Consider the following 13,692-nt stretch of genomic DNA (forward strand, 5'->3'; position numbering starts at 1 on the left):
GTCAAGCTGAACTATTTAAAAATATAAATGACATGATAAAATAGAGCATAATCATCTGAAAAGGAGAATTAGTGAAAGAGGGAGTACAGCTTGATTATCTCTTATCCAAAATGCTTGGGTCTAAAAGTATTTCAGATTTCAGATTCTTTCAGATTAGGAATATTTGCATATGATTACTGGTTGGGCATCCTTAATCAAAAGTCTGAAATCAAAAACATTCCAGTGAGCATTTCCTTTGAGCTTGACCTTTGAGCCTCAAGTTTCAGATTTTGGAGGATTCTAGATTTCAAATTTTTGGATTAGGGATATACAACCTGACCACCCACCTGTTTTTTCTTCTTCTTGACTATTGCAAACTTTTCTACAGAAGAGCTACCCTTCTAGTTCATATTTTTTACTAACTTTATATCTTGACTGAGGAATTTCTTACAAAGTTTGTATACTACAAATTAAAATTCTTTGTTTTATATAAGCATGTTAACAGGAAGGGAACAGTTGGATCTTTTTTAAACACACTTTATTTATTGGCAGTTTTGCATTTAACTTCTGTTTAAGGCTATACTGTGGCTAGAATTAAGCTTGGAGACTACCATTTCTATGGATTTGGCACTGATGTAGATTATGAAACAGCATTTATTCATTACCGTCTGGCTTCTGAGCAGCAGCACAGTGCACAAGCTATGTTTAATCTGGGATATATGCACGAGAAAGGACTGGGTATTAAACAGGTGAGTGTGGCTTTAAAACAAATGTTTGATTAATATAATTGTGATTGGGAGAAACACCTGCATTTATATAGAAAATTAACTTTCTTTGGAATTCAGTCATTTTTTAGACCACTAAATTATGGGAATGATTTGTAATATTTCTGAAGACTGACCTTCCATCTCTTTCCTCTTCTACCACACACACATTAGTATCTATGCTGTTATAATTATGATATTAAGCTAAAAATAGGTCCATCAAAATGGAAGTGCAATATTGCCTCTATTGATAACTATCTGAGAAAGTATCTGTCCATCTTCAACCAAATATTGTTTCTAAATTATTTTGAAATAAATATTTTCTACTAATAAACTTATTTCTGATTCTTTCACTTTCCTAATAAAGTCTGACATTCTCTAGACCTGTGATCTTAAAGTTTTGCCTATATACCCTCAACAGAATTTTGAAAAACCATGTACCCCTCTGCATGTTTTTGTTTGTTTGTTTGAGATAGAGGCTCACTTTGTTGCCCTTGGTAGAGTGCTGTGGCATCACAGCTCACAGCAACCTCAAAGTCCTGGGCTCAAGTGATTCTTTTGCCTCAGCCACCTAAATAGCTGGGACTACAGCACCCGCCACAACATGCAGCTATTTTTAGAGATGGGGTGTTGGGAAGTGCCTGTGGCTCAAAGGAGTAGGGCGCCGGCCCCATATACCAGAGGTGGTGGGTTCAAACTCGGCCCTGGCCAAAAAAATAGAGATGGGGTGTCACTCTTTCTCAGACTGGTCTTAATAAGTTGTCATTAAGAATTATTTTTAATAACTTCTCTGGTAACAGCCTGATTAGGTCCCACTTCAATTGTGTTAAAAGCAAAGAATTAGAAACCTTGTACACAAATGTTTTCCCTGACATTGGAGCCTTTCACTTTCTCAGTTTCTGGAAAAAATACTGAAAAGGCTTTAAAAATTTACGTAATGACCACTAATAATATCCCCCACTCTTATCATTTAGAGGCAGTTTCTTGACCTCATGTCCTTAAGAGTCGAAGGAAAATTGTTAATTTTGTTTTGTCAATGCACTGTTTTTTGACAAAATACAGCTTCTTTGTTCACATTTAGATTTTTTTTTTTTTTTGGAGACAAGAGTCTCACTATGTCACCCTTGGTAGAGTGCCGTAGTGTCAACAGCTCACAGCAACCTCAAACTCTTGGGCTTAAGCAATTCTCTTGCCTCAGTCTCCCAAGTAGCTGGGACTACAGGTGCCTGCCACAATGCCTGGCTATTTTTTTGTTGCAGCTGTCATTGTTGTTTAGCAGGCTCAGGCTAGATTCAAACCTACCAGCCTCAGTGTATGTGGCCAGCACCCTAACCACTGGGCTACAGGTGCCCAGCCACATTTAGATATTTTAATTTCAATATGTACATTTTTATATTTTATTTATCTTAATATTTAAAATAGTAATTATTAATATTAGACAGTTAAGTATAGTTTTAGCTAGCCTCTGGACTGCAAACTCAGTATGTTTGACTTCTGGAAGATCTCTGCCTATGATGTAGTCATTGGGGCTTCTCTTGCCTGTCAAACCAGTCAGCCAAGTCAGGCTTTGCTTCCTTTAGAAAGGCTTAATTCAGGGCGGTGCCTGTGGCGCAGTGAGTAGGGCGCCAGCCCCGTATGCCGAGGGTGGCGGGTTCAAACCCAGCCCCAGCCAAATTGCAACAAAAAAATAGCCGAGCGTTGTGGCGGGCGCCTGTAGTCTCAGCTGCTCAGGAGGCTGAGGCAAGAGAATCGTGTAAGCCCAAGAGTTAGAGGTTGCTGTGAGCCATGTGACACCACGGCACTCTACCCGAGGGCGGTACAATGAGACTCTGTCTCTACAAAAAAAAAAAAAAAAAGAAAGAAAGGCTTAATTCAAATAAAGTGTTGAATAAATAAAGTTTGCTATGTGTTTGATGACTAATATAAAAATTACATATCCATTATGGCATTATGGGATATATAGCTAGAAATAATTTATTGAAAGTAGTCAAAGTTAAAATGATATAAATCTCATAATTTGTTTTTACAATAGATTATAAAATAAGAAAATTAATGTGCTTCTGATAACTTAATACAGTGTAATATGTAACTAATAAATTCTTATGAATAAAGAATATGATAAAGGGCTTGGTATCTAGATTAGAATTGGGAGGAGAGAATTTGTGTTCAGCTTTTGAGAAGAATTGAATATCATGATTAAAAATTAGAATAACTATTAGTTTTTATAAAGCATGATCACTTTTTCCCATTTTTTCCCTATTTTTTAAATGAAAAAGACATTCATACTTATTAGCTATAATTGGAAAAAATAATTCATGTTATTATTTGCTAAGTCTTATTAACTGTTAAATCTATTTAGTCATCCTCATGAATAATCCACAGAGTCTTTATGGATCATATGAAGTTTGGTCCTTGATCTTGAAAAATATAGCAGTCCGTTAAAAAAACATTTGAGTTAAATTTGGGTTTGTTTGTTTTGAGACAGAGCCTCAAGCTATCACCCTGGGTAGAGTGCTGTAGCATCACAGCAGCCTCCAACAACTCTTGGGCTTAAGCAATTCTCTTGCCTCAGCCTCCCAAGTAGCTTGGACTACAGGTGTCTGCCACAATGCCTGGCTATTTTTTGGTTGTAGTTGTCATTGTTTGGCAGGCCTGGCCAGATTTGAACCTGCCAGCTCTGGTGCATATGGCTAGCACCTTAGCCACTTGAGCTACAGGCGCAGAGCCTAAATTTGTTTTTGTTTCATTTTTTGCTTTTTTTTTTTCTTTTTGAGACAGTTTCACCTTGTCGCCCTGAGTAGACTGCCTTGGTATAATAGCACACAGCAACCTCAAACTCCTGGGCTCAAGCAATTCACTTGCCTCAGCCTCCTGAATAACTGGGACCACAGGTGTCTGCCTCAACGCTTGGCTATTTTTTTAGAGATGGGGTCTTGCTCTTTTTCAGGCTGGTCTTGACTCATGAGCTCAAGCAGTCCACTGACCTTACCCTCCCAGAGTGTTGGGATTACAGGCGTGAGCCATCACACCCAGTCTTTAAATTTGTTTTTAAAAATCAGAGACACTAACTATAATGTTACCATTATTTGAAGGTGCTCTTTTTAACTGCCACCTTAGGGACAAGAATAAGGAATCATTAAAAGTTACTTTTACAGGTATTTAAATACGTAAGGGGAGTTATTTTTAATGTTTAGCCTTTCTTTCGTATATCTCTTAGAATTCAAGAGCCTAGTATTCTTTGACAGTGATGAGAGCATGAAAAAAGTAACATTTTTTTTTTTTTTACCCTCAGAGTACTGTAATGTCATAGCTCACAGCAATCTCAAACTTTTACTGTAATGTCATAGCTCACAGCAATCTCAAACTTTTGGGCTCAAGTGATTCTCAGATTCTCAGCCTGAGCCTCCTAAGAAGCTGGGACTCCAGGCACCTGCCACAACACCCGGCTATTTTTAGAGATGGCGTCTGGCCCTTGTGCAGACTGATCTCCAACCTGTGAGCTCAGGCAATCCACCCTCCTTGGCCTCCCAAATGCTGGGATTACAGGCGTGACCCACCCGTGCCGGCCTGTGAGTTTATAATTAGTCAATAAAGGAGGCTTGTCCAAAACCAGTATTTAAGGGTATCTGTCCCTGAGGTGGCCTGTGAGGTTCTTACACCCCAAGGCAGTGCCCCTGAGGAAGAGGTGGGGTAGGTGAGGGGTGTGTTTTTCTTTATAAATTAGAGAAAGGTTGCTATGCACACAGGCCTATTAGGCAGATCCCTCTCAGGAAAAAGCATGTATGAAAGATTGAGGAACTGTAAGATAGAGCTCCTTAACATTGTCCATGCTAATACCTTTTGTAAAACATTGAGTGTGTCTACCCTAGTTCGAAGATCAGTATGCCAAATAGAAACTAGTAAGTTGCTTACACTGACTGAAGTTTTTTAAGTAGCAAAAAATTAGCTTGAGACTTAGAAATCTCCAGATTAACAGTTTTCAAGCATAGGTATATGGCTGTAGCCAGCATATATACACAGCAAATCGGAAAATGAGTCTGGTTTTTTAATTAAATTTTTCAAAGTTAAGCAGTTAGATAATTAAACAAATTTTACCCAAATGAAGCTTGGTTTTTTCTTTAGGTGAGGGAAATTCATTTTAAAATCAAAACCTTGAAAGGTAAAGCTAATTTTCCTAATATATAAATTAAACAAGTATTTTTACTTATTTTGACAAGAAATAAATTTGTGTTTATTACCAATATTACAGGATATTCACCTTGCAAAGCGTTTTTATGACATGGCAGCAGAAGCCAGCCCAGATGCACAAGTTCCAGTCTTCCTAGCACTCTGCAAACTGGGCATTGTCTATTTCTGGCAATACATACGGGAAGCAAATGTAAGTGGACATTCCTCTTCTAATTAAGATACAGATGATAGGGCGGCGCCTGTGGCTCAGTCGGTAGGGCGCCGGCCCCATATACCAAGGGTGGCGGGTTCAAACCCAGCCCCGGCCAAACTGCAACCAAAAAACAGCCAGGCGTTGTGGCAGGCGCCTGTAGTCCCAGCTGCTCGGGAGGCTGAGGCAAGAGAATCGCTTAAGCCCAGGAGTTGGAGGTTGCTGTGAGCTGTGTGAGGCCACAGCACTCTACAGAGGGCCATAAAGTGAGACTCTGTCTCTACAAAAAAAAAAAAAAGATACAGATGATATAACATTCTCTGTCCTGGAAGTTTTTATTTAAAAAGTTGGTATGCAAGGCGGTGCCTGTGGCTCAAGGAGTAGGGCACCTGCCCCATATACTGGGGGTGGCGGGTTCAAACCCGGCCCCGGCCAAAAACTGCAAAAAAAATGCTGGGATGCATATGCAAGAGTGCCCTTGCAAATGTCAGGTGTCTTCCTTTCTTCCCCCCAGGGTAAGTGCCAAAGGATATCATCAGGGAGGGATGAATGTAGACACCTAGCAGTGACTGTGGTTTTTAGGTAGCACTTGATGGTTCCTTCTACTGAAGCATTTTTCATTGATGCAGATATTTTCTGGTTTAATGAAAACTGAGACTTACTCAGAGCTGTTTGAAAGGGTAGTTAACTAAATTCAGTAAACATTAAATCAGATGACTGCCTGGCAGTGGCTCAAACCAGTCCCTTAAAAAGAAAAAGAAAAGAAAGAATGATGAGCCTGCCCAGACTGTTGTACTCCAGTTTCTTCTGATAGTGAAACATAAGTTTAAAATGCCACCAGAATTTTCTTCTCTTAAAATAGCTTGAATTATTTAAATAGGCTAATGACAGAATTTAGACAGGAGGTGGGTTACCTATTCTCTTCAAAACTACCAGCTTTAGTTAACAATACTCATGTTAGTTCTCTTGGGTTCTGCTAGTTTTAAATTTTGTTATCAGCAGCCATAGTTCCTAGTAATTGATTAACTGGTGTAACATTTAACTCTGAAAGCCCTAAAATGTTCAGAACCTTTGTTAGAAACAAGGGCTATTTAATTTTAGTTTGATTATGACTAGAAAAGAGATGTTAGGGTGGCGCCTGTGGCTCAAGGGGGTAGGGCACCAGCCTCATATGCCGGAGGTGGTGGGTTCAAACCCAGCCCCAGCCAAAAACTGCAAAAAAAAAAAAAAGTTTCTTAGAAAACAGATGTTTCACCCTTCTGTAATATCTCTCAAACCAGGTTAGTATATCATTTTAGCATTAGATTCAAGAACAAGCTTTTCCTGATATGTAAGATATTGCACAGATACAAATGTAGTTCATGCAGCTCCAGCATCACCAAAGAGAAATAGACTTCTCTTTTGCCACCCAAGCCCACGCCACAGAGGTCTACCACAGATAAGGCTCCAGAGCCCTGGACCTGTGGGACGTTCTCCAGTTGCTGAGACCCATGTAATGTCAATTACTATAATTGCTAGTATAGTGTACCCTCTGCCAGTTGGAACCATCTTTGTGCCTTTAAACAGTTGATAGTGCAGCAACCTGCTGTTTCTCTCTTAGGACTGTTTCAGACTCATCTCTCAATTTTCGTAAGCTATGATTACAGTCTGAGTTTTCATGTGGCAATACATTGTACTGAGTATACATGGGTAGCTATGAAAGTTTTGAGACAGACTGTGTTGTAGTCCATTATTTTGCTTCCAAGAAACACAGTTGACATTCCCTTTCTGATTCACCCATGCAAGTTTCAATTTGCTTGGGTTATCGCTATTGCTGGGAGGGCTTCATTTGTTTCCATCCACGCAGACTTTATATTTTTTGATTTTTATATATCTCAAAACTTTTGTAGTGACCCATATATATCTTTTATGGGATTTTTTTAATACAGAAGTACAAAGAAGACAATAAAATATCCCATAAATCTATGACCTACATATTCCAACTAAAAAAAAAATGTGCAAGAATAGTAAGTATTGATGGTGAAAAAGTCAAACATAAAAACAGTAAAACACAAAACTTCCCATCCCAGGTTCCTGTCCAGAGAACATAGTGTTTTCTTGTAATTTTTTCCCAGAAAAATGTAGATTTAGTGCCTATTATGGAGACCTTTTAACTATAATTTTATTTGAATAAAGGATTATACCCCATATTTATTTTCTTTATGGATAGGTAGCAGTCAGAAAAATATCAGGAATAACTTCTCTTAAATGACACAAAACCAAAGACAATGTCCTACACAAAGAACATAAACTTTTAAGTTCAAATATTTTGCATCTCAGTAAAATCCTGCCCAAAATTGCATTATTCACTCAACTATTGAATTATGAATTCCTGCATTCAATTACAAGAGAGTAGTGGACTAGTTCCACTGTCATGGAACAGAGCTTTTCAGCTGGTGTGCACTCACTCATTACAAGTGTGTGACAGGCCACCATACTAATTTCCCCTGCTTGGTTCGCTGTTGTCCCAGGGTTCCTTTCCAATATTTTCTATGAAAAATGGTTGAAAGGGTGGCGCCTGTGGCTCAGTGAGTAGGGCGCCGGCCCCATATGCCGAGGGTGGTGGGTTCAAACCCAGCCCCGGTCAAACTGCAACAGCAACAACAAAAAAAAAAAATAGCTGGGCGTTGTGGCAGGCACCAGTAGTCCCAGCTGCTCGGGAGGCTGAGGCAAGAGAATCACCTAAGCCCAAGAGCTGGAGGTTGCTGTGAGCCGTGTGACGCCACGGCACTCTACCGGGGGCAGTAAAGTGAGACTCTGTCTCTACAAAAAAAAAAAAAAAAGAAAAATGGTTGAAAAATCAGTGTACAAGGTTACTGATGGAATGAATCCTGATAGATATTTGATATCTCTACTATTATAAATTAATACCTCGGTGCCTGAAACACATTATTTTGAGTGTCATTTGAAGGCTTTAAAACTCTCTTTACCTATTGCAAAGTGTTCTTCAAACCAATTATTTTAAGTTCTGTACTTATTTCTAATTTGTGACGTAACTTTCCCAGTTCCTTCCCTGACATTTTAGTGGCAATAATGACTTTTATTGTATCATTTTCATTAAGATTCGAGATATGTTCACCCAACTTGATATGGACCAGCTTCTGGGACCTGAATGGGACCTTTACCTCATGACCATCATTGCACTGCTGCTGGGAACAGTGATAGCTTACAGGCAGAGGCAGCACCAGGACATGCCTGTGCCCCGGCCTCCAGGGCCACGACCAGCTCCACCGCAGCAGGAGGGGCCCCCAGAGCAGCAGCCACCACAGTAACATCCACCGTGTCCAGCCTTGATCGGTGACAGCTAAGGAAGTTGTTTGCTGAGAACACTCACATTTGATTTGAGACTTTGGATCAGTGGTCACCTCCTGGAAGAGGCATAAAGAAGCATTGAATTCCTAAAGCTGCTTAGAATCTGATGCCTTTATTTTCAGGGATAAGTAACTCTTACCTAAACTAAGTTGAATGTTTGTTTCAGTGCCATATGGAATAACAGCTCTCAGTGGCTTTCCTTTTTTTTTTTTCTGGAAACTTGTGAGACATTCAAAACTAATGTCTTGAATCCTTCTGATAATTCTTTCAGTGTGCATAAGTTCTTACATCAGCCATCTTTAAGGTCTTGTGCATCAACACTAAAAACTGAACTACAATGTAAAAAGGAAAACCCAGTTAGTTGCAAGTTTAACTTTAAACACGTTTGAAAGTCAAAGACTAGAACTTGCCTTTTTAGTTAAAAAAAAAAAAAAAGGTCTTCAAAATGTTTTGGAACTGCGATAACTGAGAAACCAGTCCACCTGCAAATATACATATTTAGCATATTTGTTATTTTAAAAGGAAAAAGGTTGGAAAGTTTCACATTAGTGGTGATTGTCACGCTTTATACCATACTTCTCTCCTTCAAAGACTGGAAGACCTTGGTAAAGAGTTTTTTGTGAACTTCACTTCTTTGGAATGGTATATATACATGTAAAACTTGGTGAGCTGAGTCCTTGCACTAACACGAATTTGCCCCACCTATCACTTAGTGTAATTTTCTTACTTGAGTATACAGAGCCTTGATCCAGAAGCCAGAGGATGGACTAAATGGGAGAAATTAGAAAACAATATTAAAGGACTCTGGATGGGGTACCAGGATCATAGACACCCTTTCCCAAAAGTTGAAGCATTTGTTCCGAGGATTTGTTTTACTTTGCATTTCTTATTGCACAAAGAACACACTGCCCTCCTGAATTCTTTAGATATGAAATGTAATTGCCACGATAATGGCATACAGTGACTACCATTATCGTACCAAAACTCAGACAGAGAATCACAGATGGATTAAACTCAGTGGTTGATGAAAGCCAAAGGCTGTTTATACTGTTCTGTTCTGTTTAGGTACCATTTTATTTCTGACAATTGTATATTACAGTAGAAAGTCAGCCACCTCCTTAGCTATCCTTTTCACCATCTTCCCACTGTTAACATTAGGAAAAATCAAGGCTACTACGCTTCAGAATTTGCTGGTCAAATAACATGGGAAAAAAGCAACAAAAAAGAAAACCGAGAGCTTCACATAATCACACAAGTGAAAGAACGAAAGCTTAACTGAATTTGTATTTCTTTTTATTGTCAGATGGTTGTGTTCACCAGCCTGTATCTCATCTGAGACAGCACTCATATCTAAGCAGGCACCTGTCTGCATCAGTCTGCTGATACTAACCTTTATGCTTGTTTCCCACAATCCCTCATTTGCAGAAAACTTGAAGAGTTTATTACTTATAAAGGTATAGTGCTTTGTTTTTTGAAGTTGGGATTTTATTTAGAACTAGATTTAATTTGTGATGAACATGAAGGCTTTAAACATGAAGTTGTATACATTTTTTTTGTTTGTTTAGAGTATTATGGGAAACCTGGTAAGATAATTGCTCCTGAATTTGAACAGGTGGTCATAGAGAGAACCATACGTATGAAAGCATACTGTGAAAGTAGGAAATTTAACTCTCAGAAGTGCAGTGTCATTTTGGGCAACTCTTGTAAATATTAAGAATTGTTCTGGTGTCTTCCACGTGGGGATTTGAGTGCAGTTGGTCAGTATGTTGGTGTCTTTACCTCTGCCTTTTCTCCCTCCTTCAAAATAAGTATGATCCCTGGTAGCCACCATGTTCCATTTAGAAGGAACTGTTTTAATTTATTTAAAAGTAGAAAGCCCTCTAGGATGACTGTCAACTTGCAGTTCTTTCCATCTAATTTCTCCTTTCGCAGCATTGTTATATTTATCTTTATTTCTTTCCATTATTAGTTTGAGAAAGCATTTCTTAGAACAGTGTGCACTACCTAAGGCTGGATGGGAAAGTGTAATCTTGTTCTTCATATAATATTAACAAACTTGCTGTTAGTTTACACTGGTCTTTTTTTATTAATATCCATAATACCCTTTCCTCGGTTTGTTTCCACTTTCTGTTTTACCCTGGGTCATTTGCTATCAGAAATTCGAATGGTATCTTTAAAATTTCTTAGTTCTTATAGCTTCATTTAAAAACTGTCTTAAAATACTTTGCTCCCTTTTTCTTTTTTGTTCAGGGGACATGGTACCTAAGCAAATAGGAATGGAGTTTGGTTTTTCTCTGAAAATAATGCTAAATACTTACCTAATCAAATGGCATCCATTTGAATAAAATGACAATAACAAAAGCTTGTTAATGTCAGTGACATTAAACTAACTCCGGGATTCAGGAGTTTTAATGTTAGAATTTAGACTTCACAGAGTGTGGTTTCATTTCTCCATGGTAGCCCGTCTCTCCTGATCCCTTTTATATTTATGTGTCTTCCTGCCTTCAAAGGTGATGACAGTAGTTCTCTAGTTAGCTTATACTTTCTTTTGTTTGGTTTGTTAGCCCAGTCTCTTGAAACTATCCATTTGGCTTCTGTTTTATTTTATCAAGGGTAGCATTGCTGGGGTTTTTTGCTTTTTGAGTTTGAAGTTTTTGTTTCTGTTTTCTAGGTGAGTCTTATCTTAATTTTGATTAATAGTCAATGGCACAGAAAAAGTAAATGAAAGACTTTTTCAGAATTCATTATTTATCATATTAACTTATAGATCATTAATCTTGGTACTCTTGAGGATTTATTACTTTTCCGCGTGTAAGGTTAATTTCTGAGAGTTTTACTATGAAGCTGTTTTTTATCTTTGTACCATTGGCAACTTTTGGAAACTTCTGAACTTCTGCCAGTGATCTGGTGATGATCTGATGATTTGTTTAATTAAGGAGCTTCTGATGCCTCGAGGAAACTTAAGTCTTTTATATTTAGGGTTTTTTTATATATATATATATATATATATATATATATTTAGGTGGGTTTTTTTTTTTTTTTTTTTTTTTTGGCTTGGTTTTTCCTTTCCTTCTTTGCCTCTCATGTTTGTACTTCAAACCAATGTTTTGGAAGCATGCATGCAGGCCTGTAAATGAAAACTACAATTCTTCATGTGGGTAGCATGTGTATTAATATCTAACTACATGTGCAAAAACTTCCTTTACAGAGGTTTGGACTAATGTTTCACATGCACATTTCAAGACAAAATGATTCAGACAAATAGCCCCTTTACCTGCCAAGAAGAGCAGGGCTATACTTGCTCCAAAGACAGCTGGTGTTTGTTTTGAAAGCGACTCTAATACATATTACATAATGTTATGACTAGAAGTATGCAAGAAAAAAATTAAAGCAAAAGAATGCTTCTATTTTCACATAAACATTTTTCAGCAGTCATCACTCTCAAAAGTGAAAATATATAATTTCTGAATGCTATATTGTCTGAGGCACTACCTAGTTTTTAAATATATGGTATTCACTGAAAAGAAGCTAAATCTCTCCATTCACTTTATACTCCAAGAAAATTTTAAATGATCTCAAGTAAAAAAAAATGGTTTATATTTTAAAGTAACTGTTGGCACAAGCAGCAATCTGATTTTGTGTGCATGAGAAGGATCCCTTGGTTATGTGGATGGAGCCATCTGACATGAGCTGTTTTTCCTATTTGATTTGACAAATAGGCTGACGCTAGTCTCTTTGATTAAAAAAAAATTATAAAACTTATAATGTTGATATGATCAAGGTGTAACCACTACAAATATTTAGGAGAGGAAGTTTAAAAAAACCATAAGCTGGCATTGTGAAAGAACACCATGGTAGACTTTTTTTGTAAATTTATTTTGTATTTAATGAAATGCAGTATAAAGGCTGGTGAAGTGTAATATAATTGTGTAAACAAATCCTGTTCATAGAGAGATGTACAGATTCATTTTGTACTGTATCTTGAAACCTGTGAAATAAAGATTCCACCTCTGGTTATCCTATATGCTGTAACGTGCCGTGACCATGCTCCTTTCTAGTCAGGCTCCTTTTTGTAACCTGAATGATCTGATGTTTTTAATGAACTTTTTTGGAAATTCAGAAGCTTCTGGAAAACATTCAGCCAATTTGAATACATCTTTCATTTTTTAACTACTGATATTCAGATCCCTTTAAGTTGAATATTGCTTAGAGAGACTATGAATTTGCTAAGAAACATTACTATCTTTTAAATCCCTGTTATCTTTGACTTGAATCAGCCTATGATATATTGTAGATATGATTCACCCAAATTTAACCTGATTATAATATAGTTTGTTTAAAATTTGTTTATGCATTCCCTCCTCCCAAGAAGGTTTTTGTTTTGTTTGTTTTTTTGAAACAGAGTCTCACTTTGTCACCCTGGGGTAGAGTGCCATGGCATCATAGTTCACATCAAACTCTTGGGTTCAAGAGATCCTCTTGCTTCAACCTTCCAAGTACACGAGACTACAGGCACCCACCACAATGCCCAGCTAGTTTTCCTATTTTTAGTAGAGACCGGGGAGGTGGGGAGGAAGGGGGGGGGGTCTTGTTCTTGCTCAGGCTGGTCTTGAATTCCAGAGCTCAAGCAGTCCACCCACCTCAGCCTCCCAAAATGCTAGGATTACAGTGTGAGCCACCATGCCTGGCTTTCACAGGAAGTTTTTTAAGAGGGCTTGCAGAGATGCATACAATATAACATGATGAAATTTCTTTATAATAGATAAGATCTGAGTAAAGGGGAAATGAAAATACTAAACCAGGAATGAACTCTGTACACAAAATGCCAGTTAGAAAAGTGGACTACAGATTTGACCCGCAGCTTTCTAGCTGGCAACTCAGATGATTGAGGTAAAATGTTCAGCTTAGAAGCTTCAGATCTTTGGATAAAAAGGCTGCATGATGCAAAATATTGAAAGTGAGGTATTGGATCTCATATTTTACTTGTGGGAGCACAGTCTACCACCTCAGTTGACCTTGACTTACCTAAAATAAAAGTTGTGGGGAAGCTGGACCTCAGAGCCTTAATTCCAGTGGATCGACTATTCACCCCGGAGTGTTGGGTGTGATGCCTGTTTGCCACTCAGCCTGTCTGCCAACTCAGAGTGGGTCCTCAGTCTTCACTAGATGAAATTCAATGAGATACAACCTTGTTCTTAACTTCTGTTATGATACTAATTT

General features: G+C 38.0%; 1 protein-coding gene across 1 annotated transcript in view; it reads left to right on the top strand.

Annotated features, from left to right (window-relative positions):
* SEL1L (SEL1L adaptor subunit of ERAD E3 ubiquitin ligase) overlaps positions 1-12,489 on the top strand; it is a 67,124-nt gene extending 54,635 nt beyond the window's left edge. Inside the window, exons 19-21 of the mRNA XM_053602212.1 lie at positions 556-728; positions 4,993-5,121; positions 8,223-12,489. Of these exons, the coding sequence (XP_053458187.1) occupies positions 556-728; positions 4,993-5,121; positions 8,223-8,432 (512 nt within the window). The 3' untranslated portion in view covers positions 8,433-12,489. The remainder of the gene's footprint in view (positions 1-555; positions 729-4,992; positions 5,122-8,222) is intronic.
* Positions 12,490-13,692: the final 1,203 nt, after the last annotated feature.

The sequence above is a fragment of the Nycticebus coucang genome, chromosome 9 (assembly GCF_027406575.1).
Source record: "Nycticebus coucang isolate mNycCou1 chromosome 9, mNycCou1.pri, whole genome shotgun sequence".
NCBI classification, from domain to species: domain Eukaryota; kingdom Metazoa; phylum Chordata; class Mammalia; order Primates; family Lorisidae; genus Nycticebus; species Nycticebus coucang.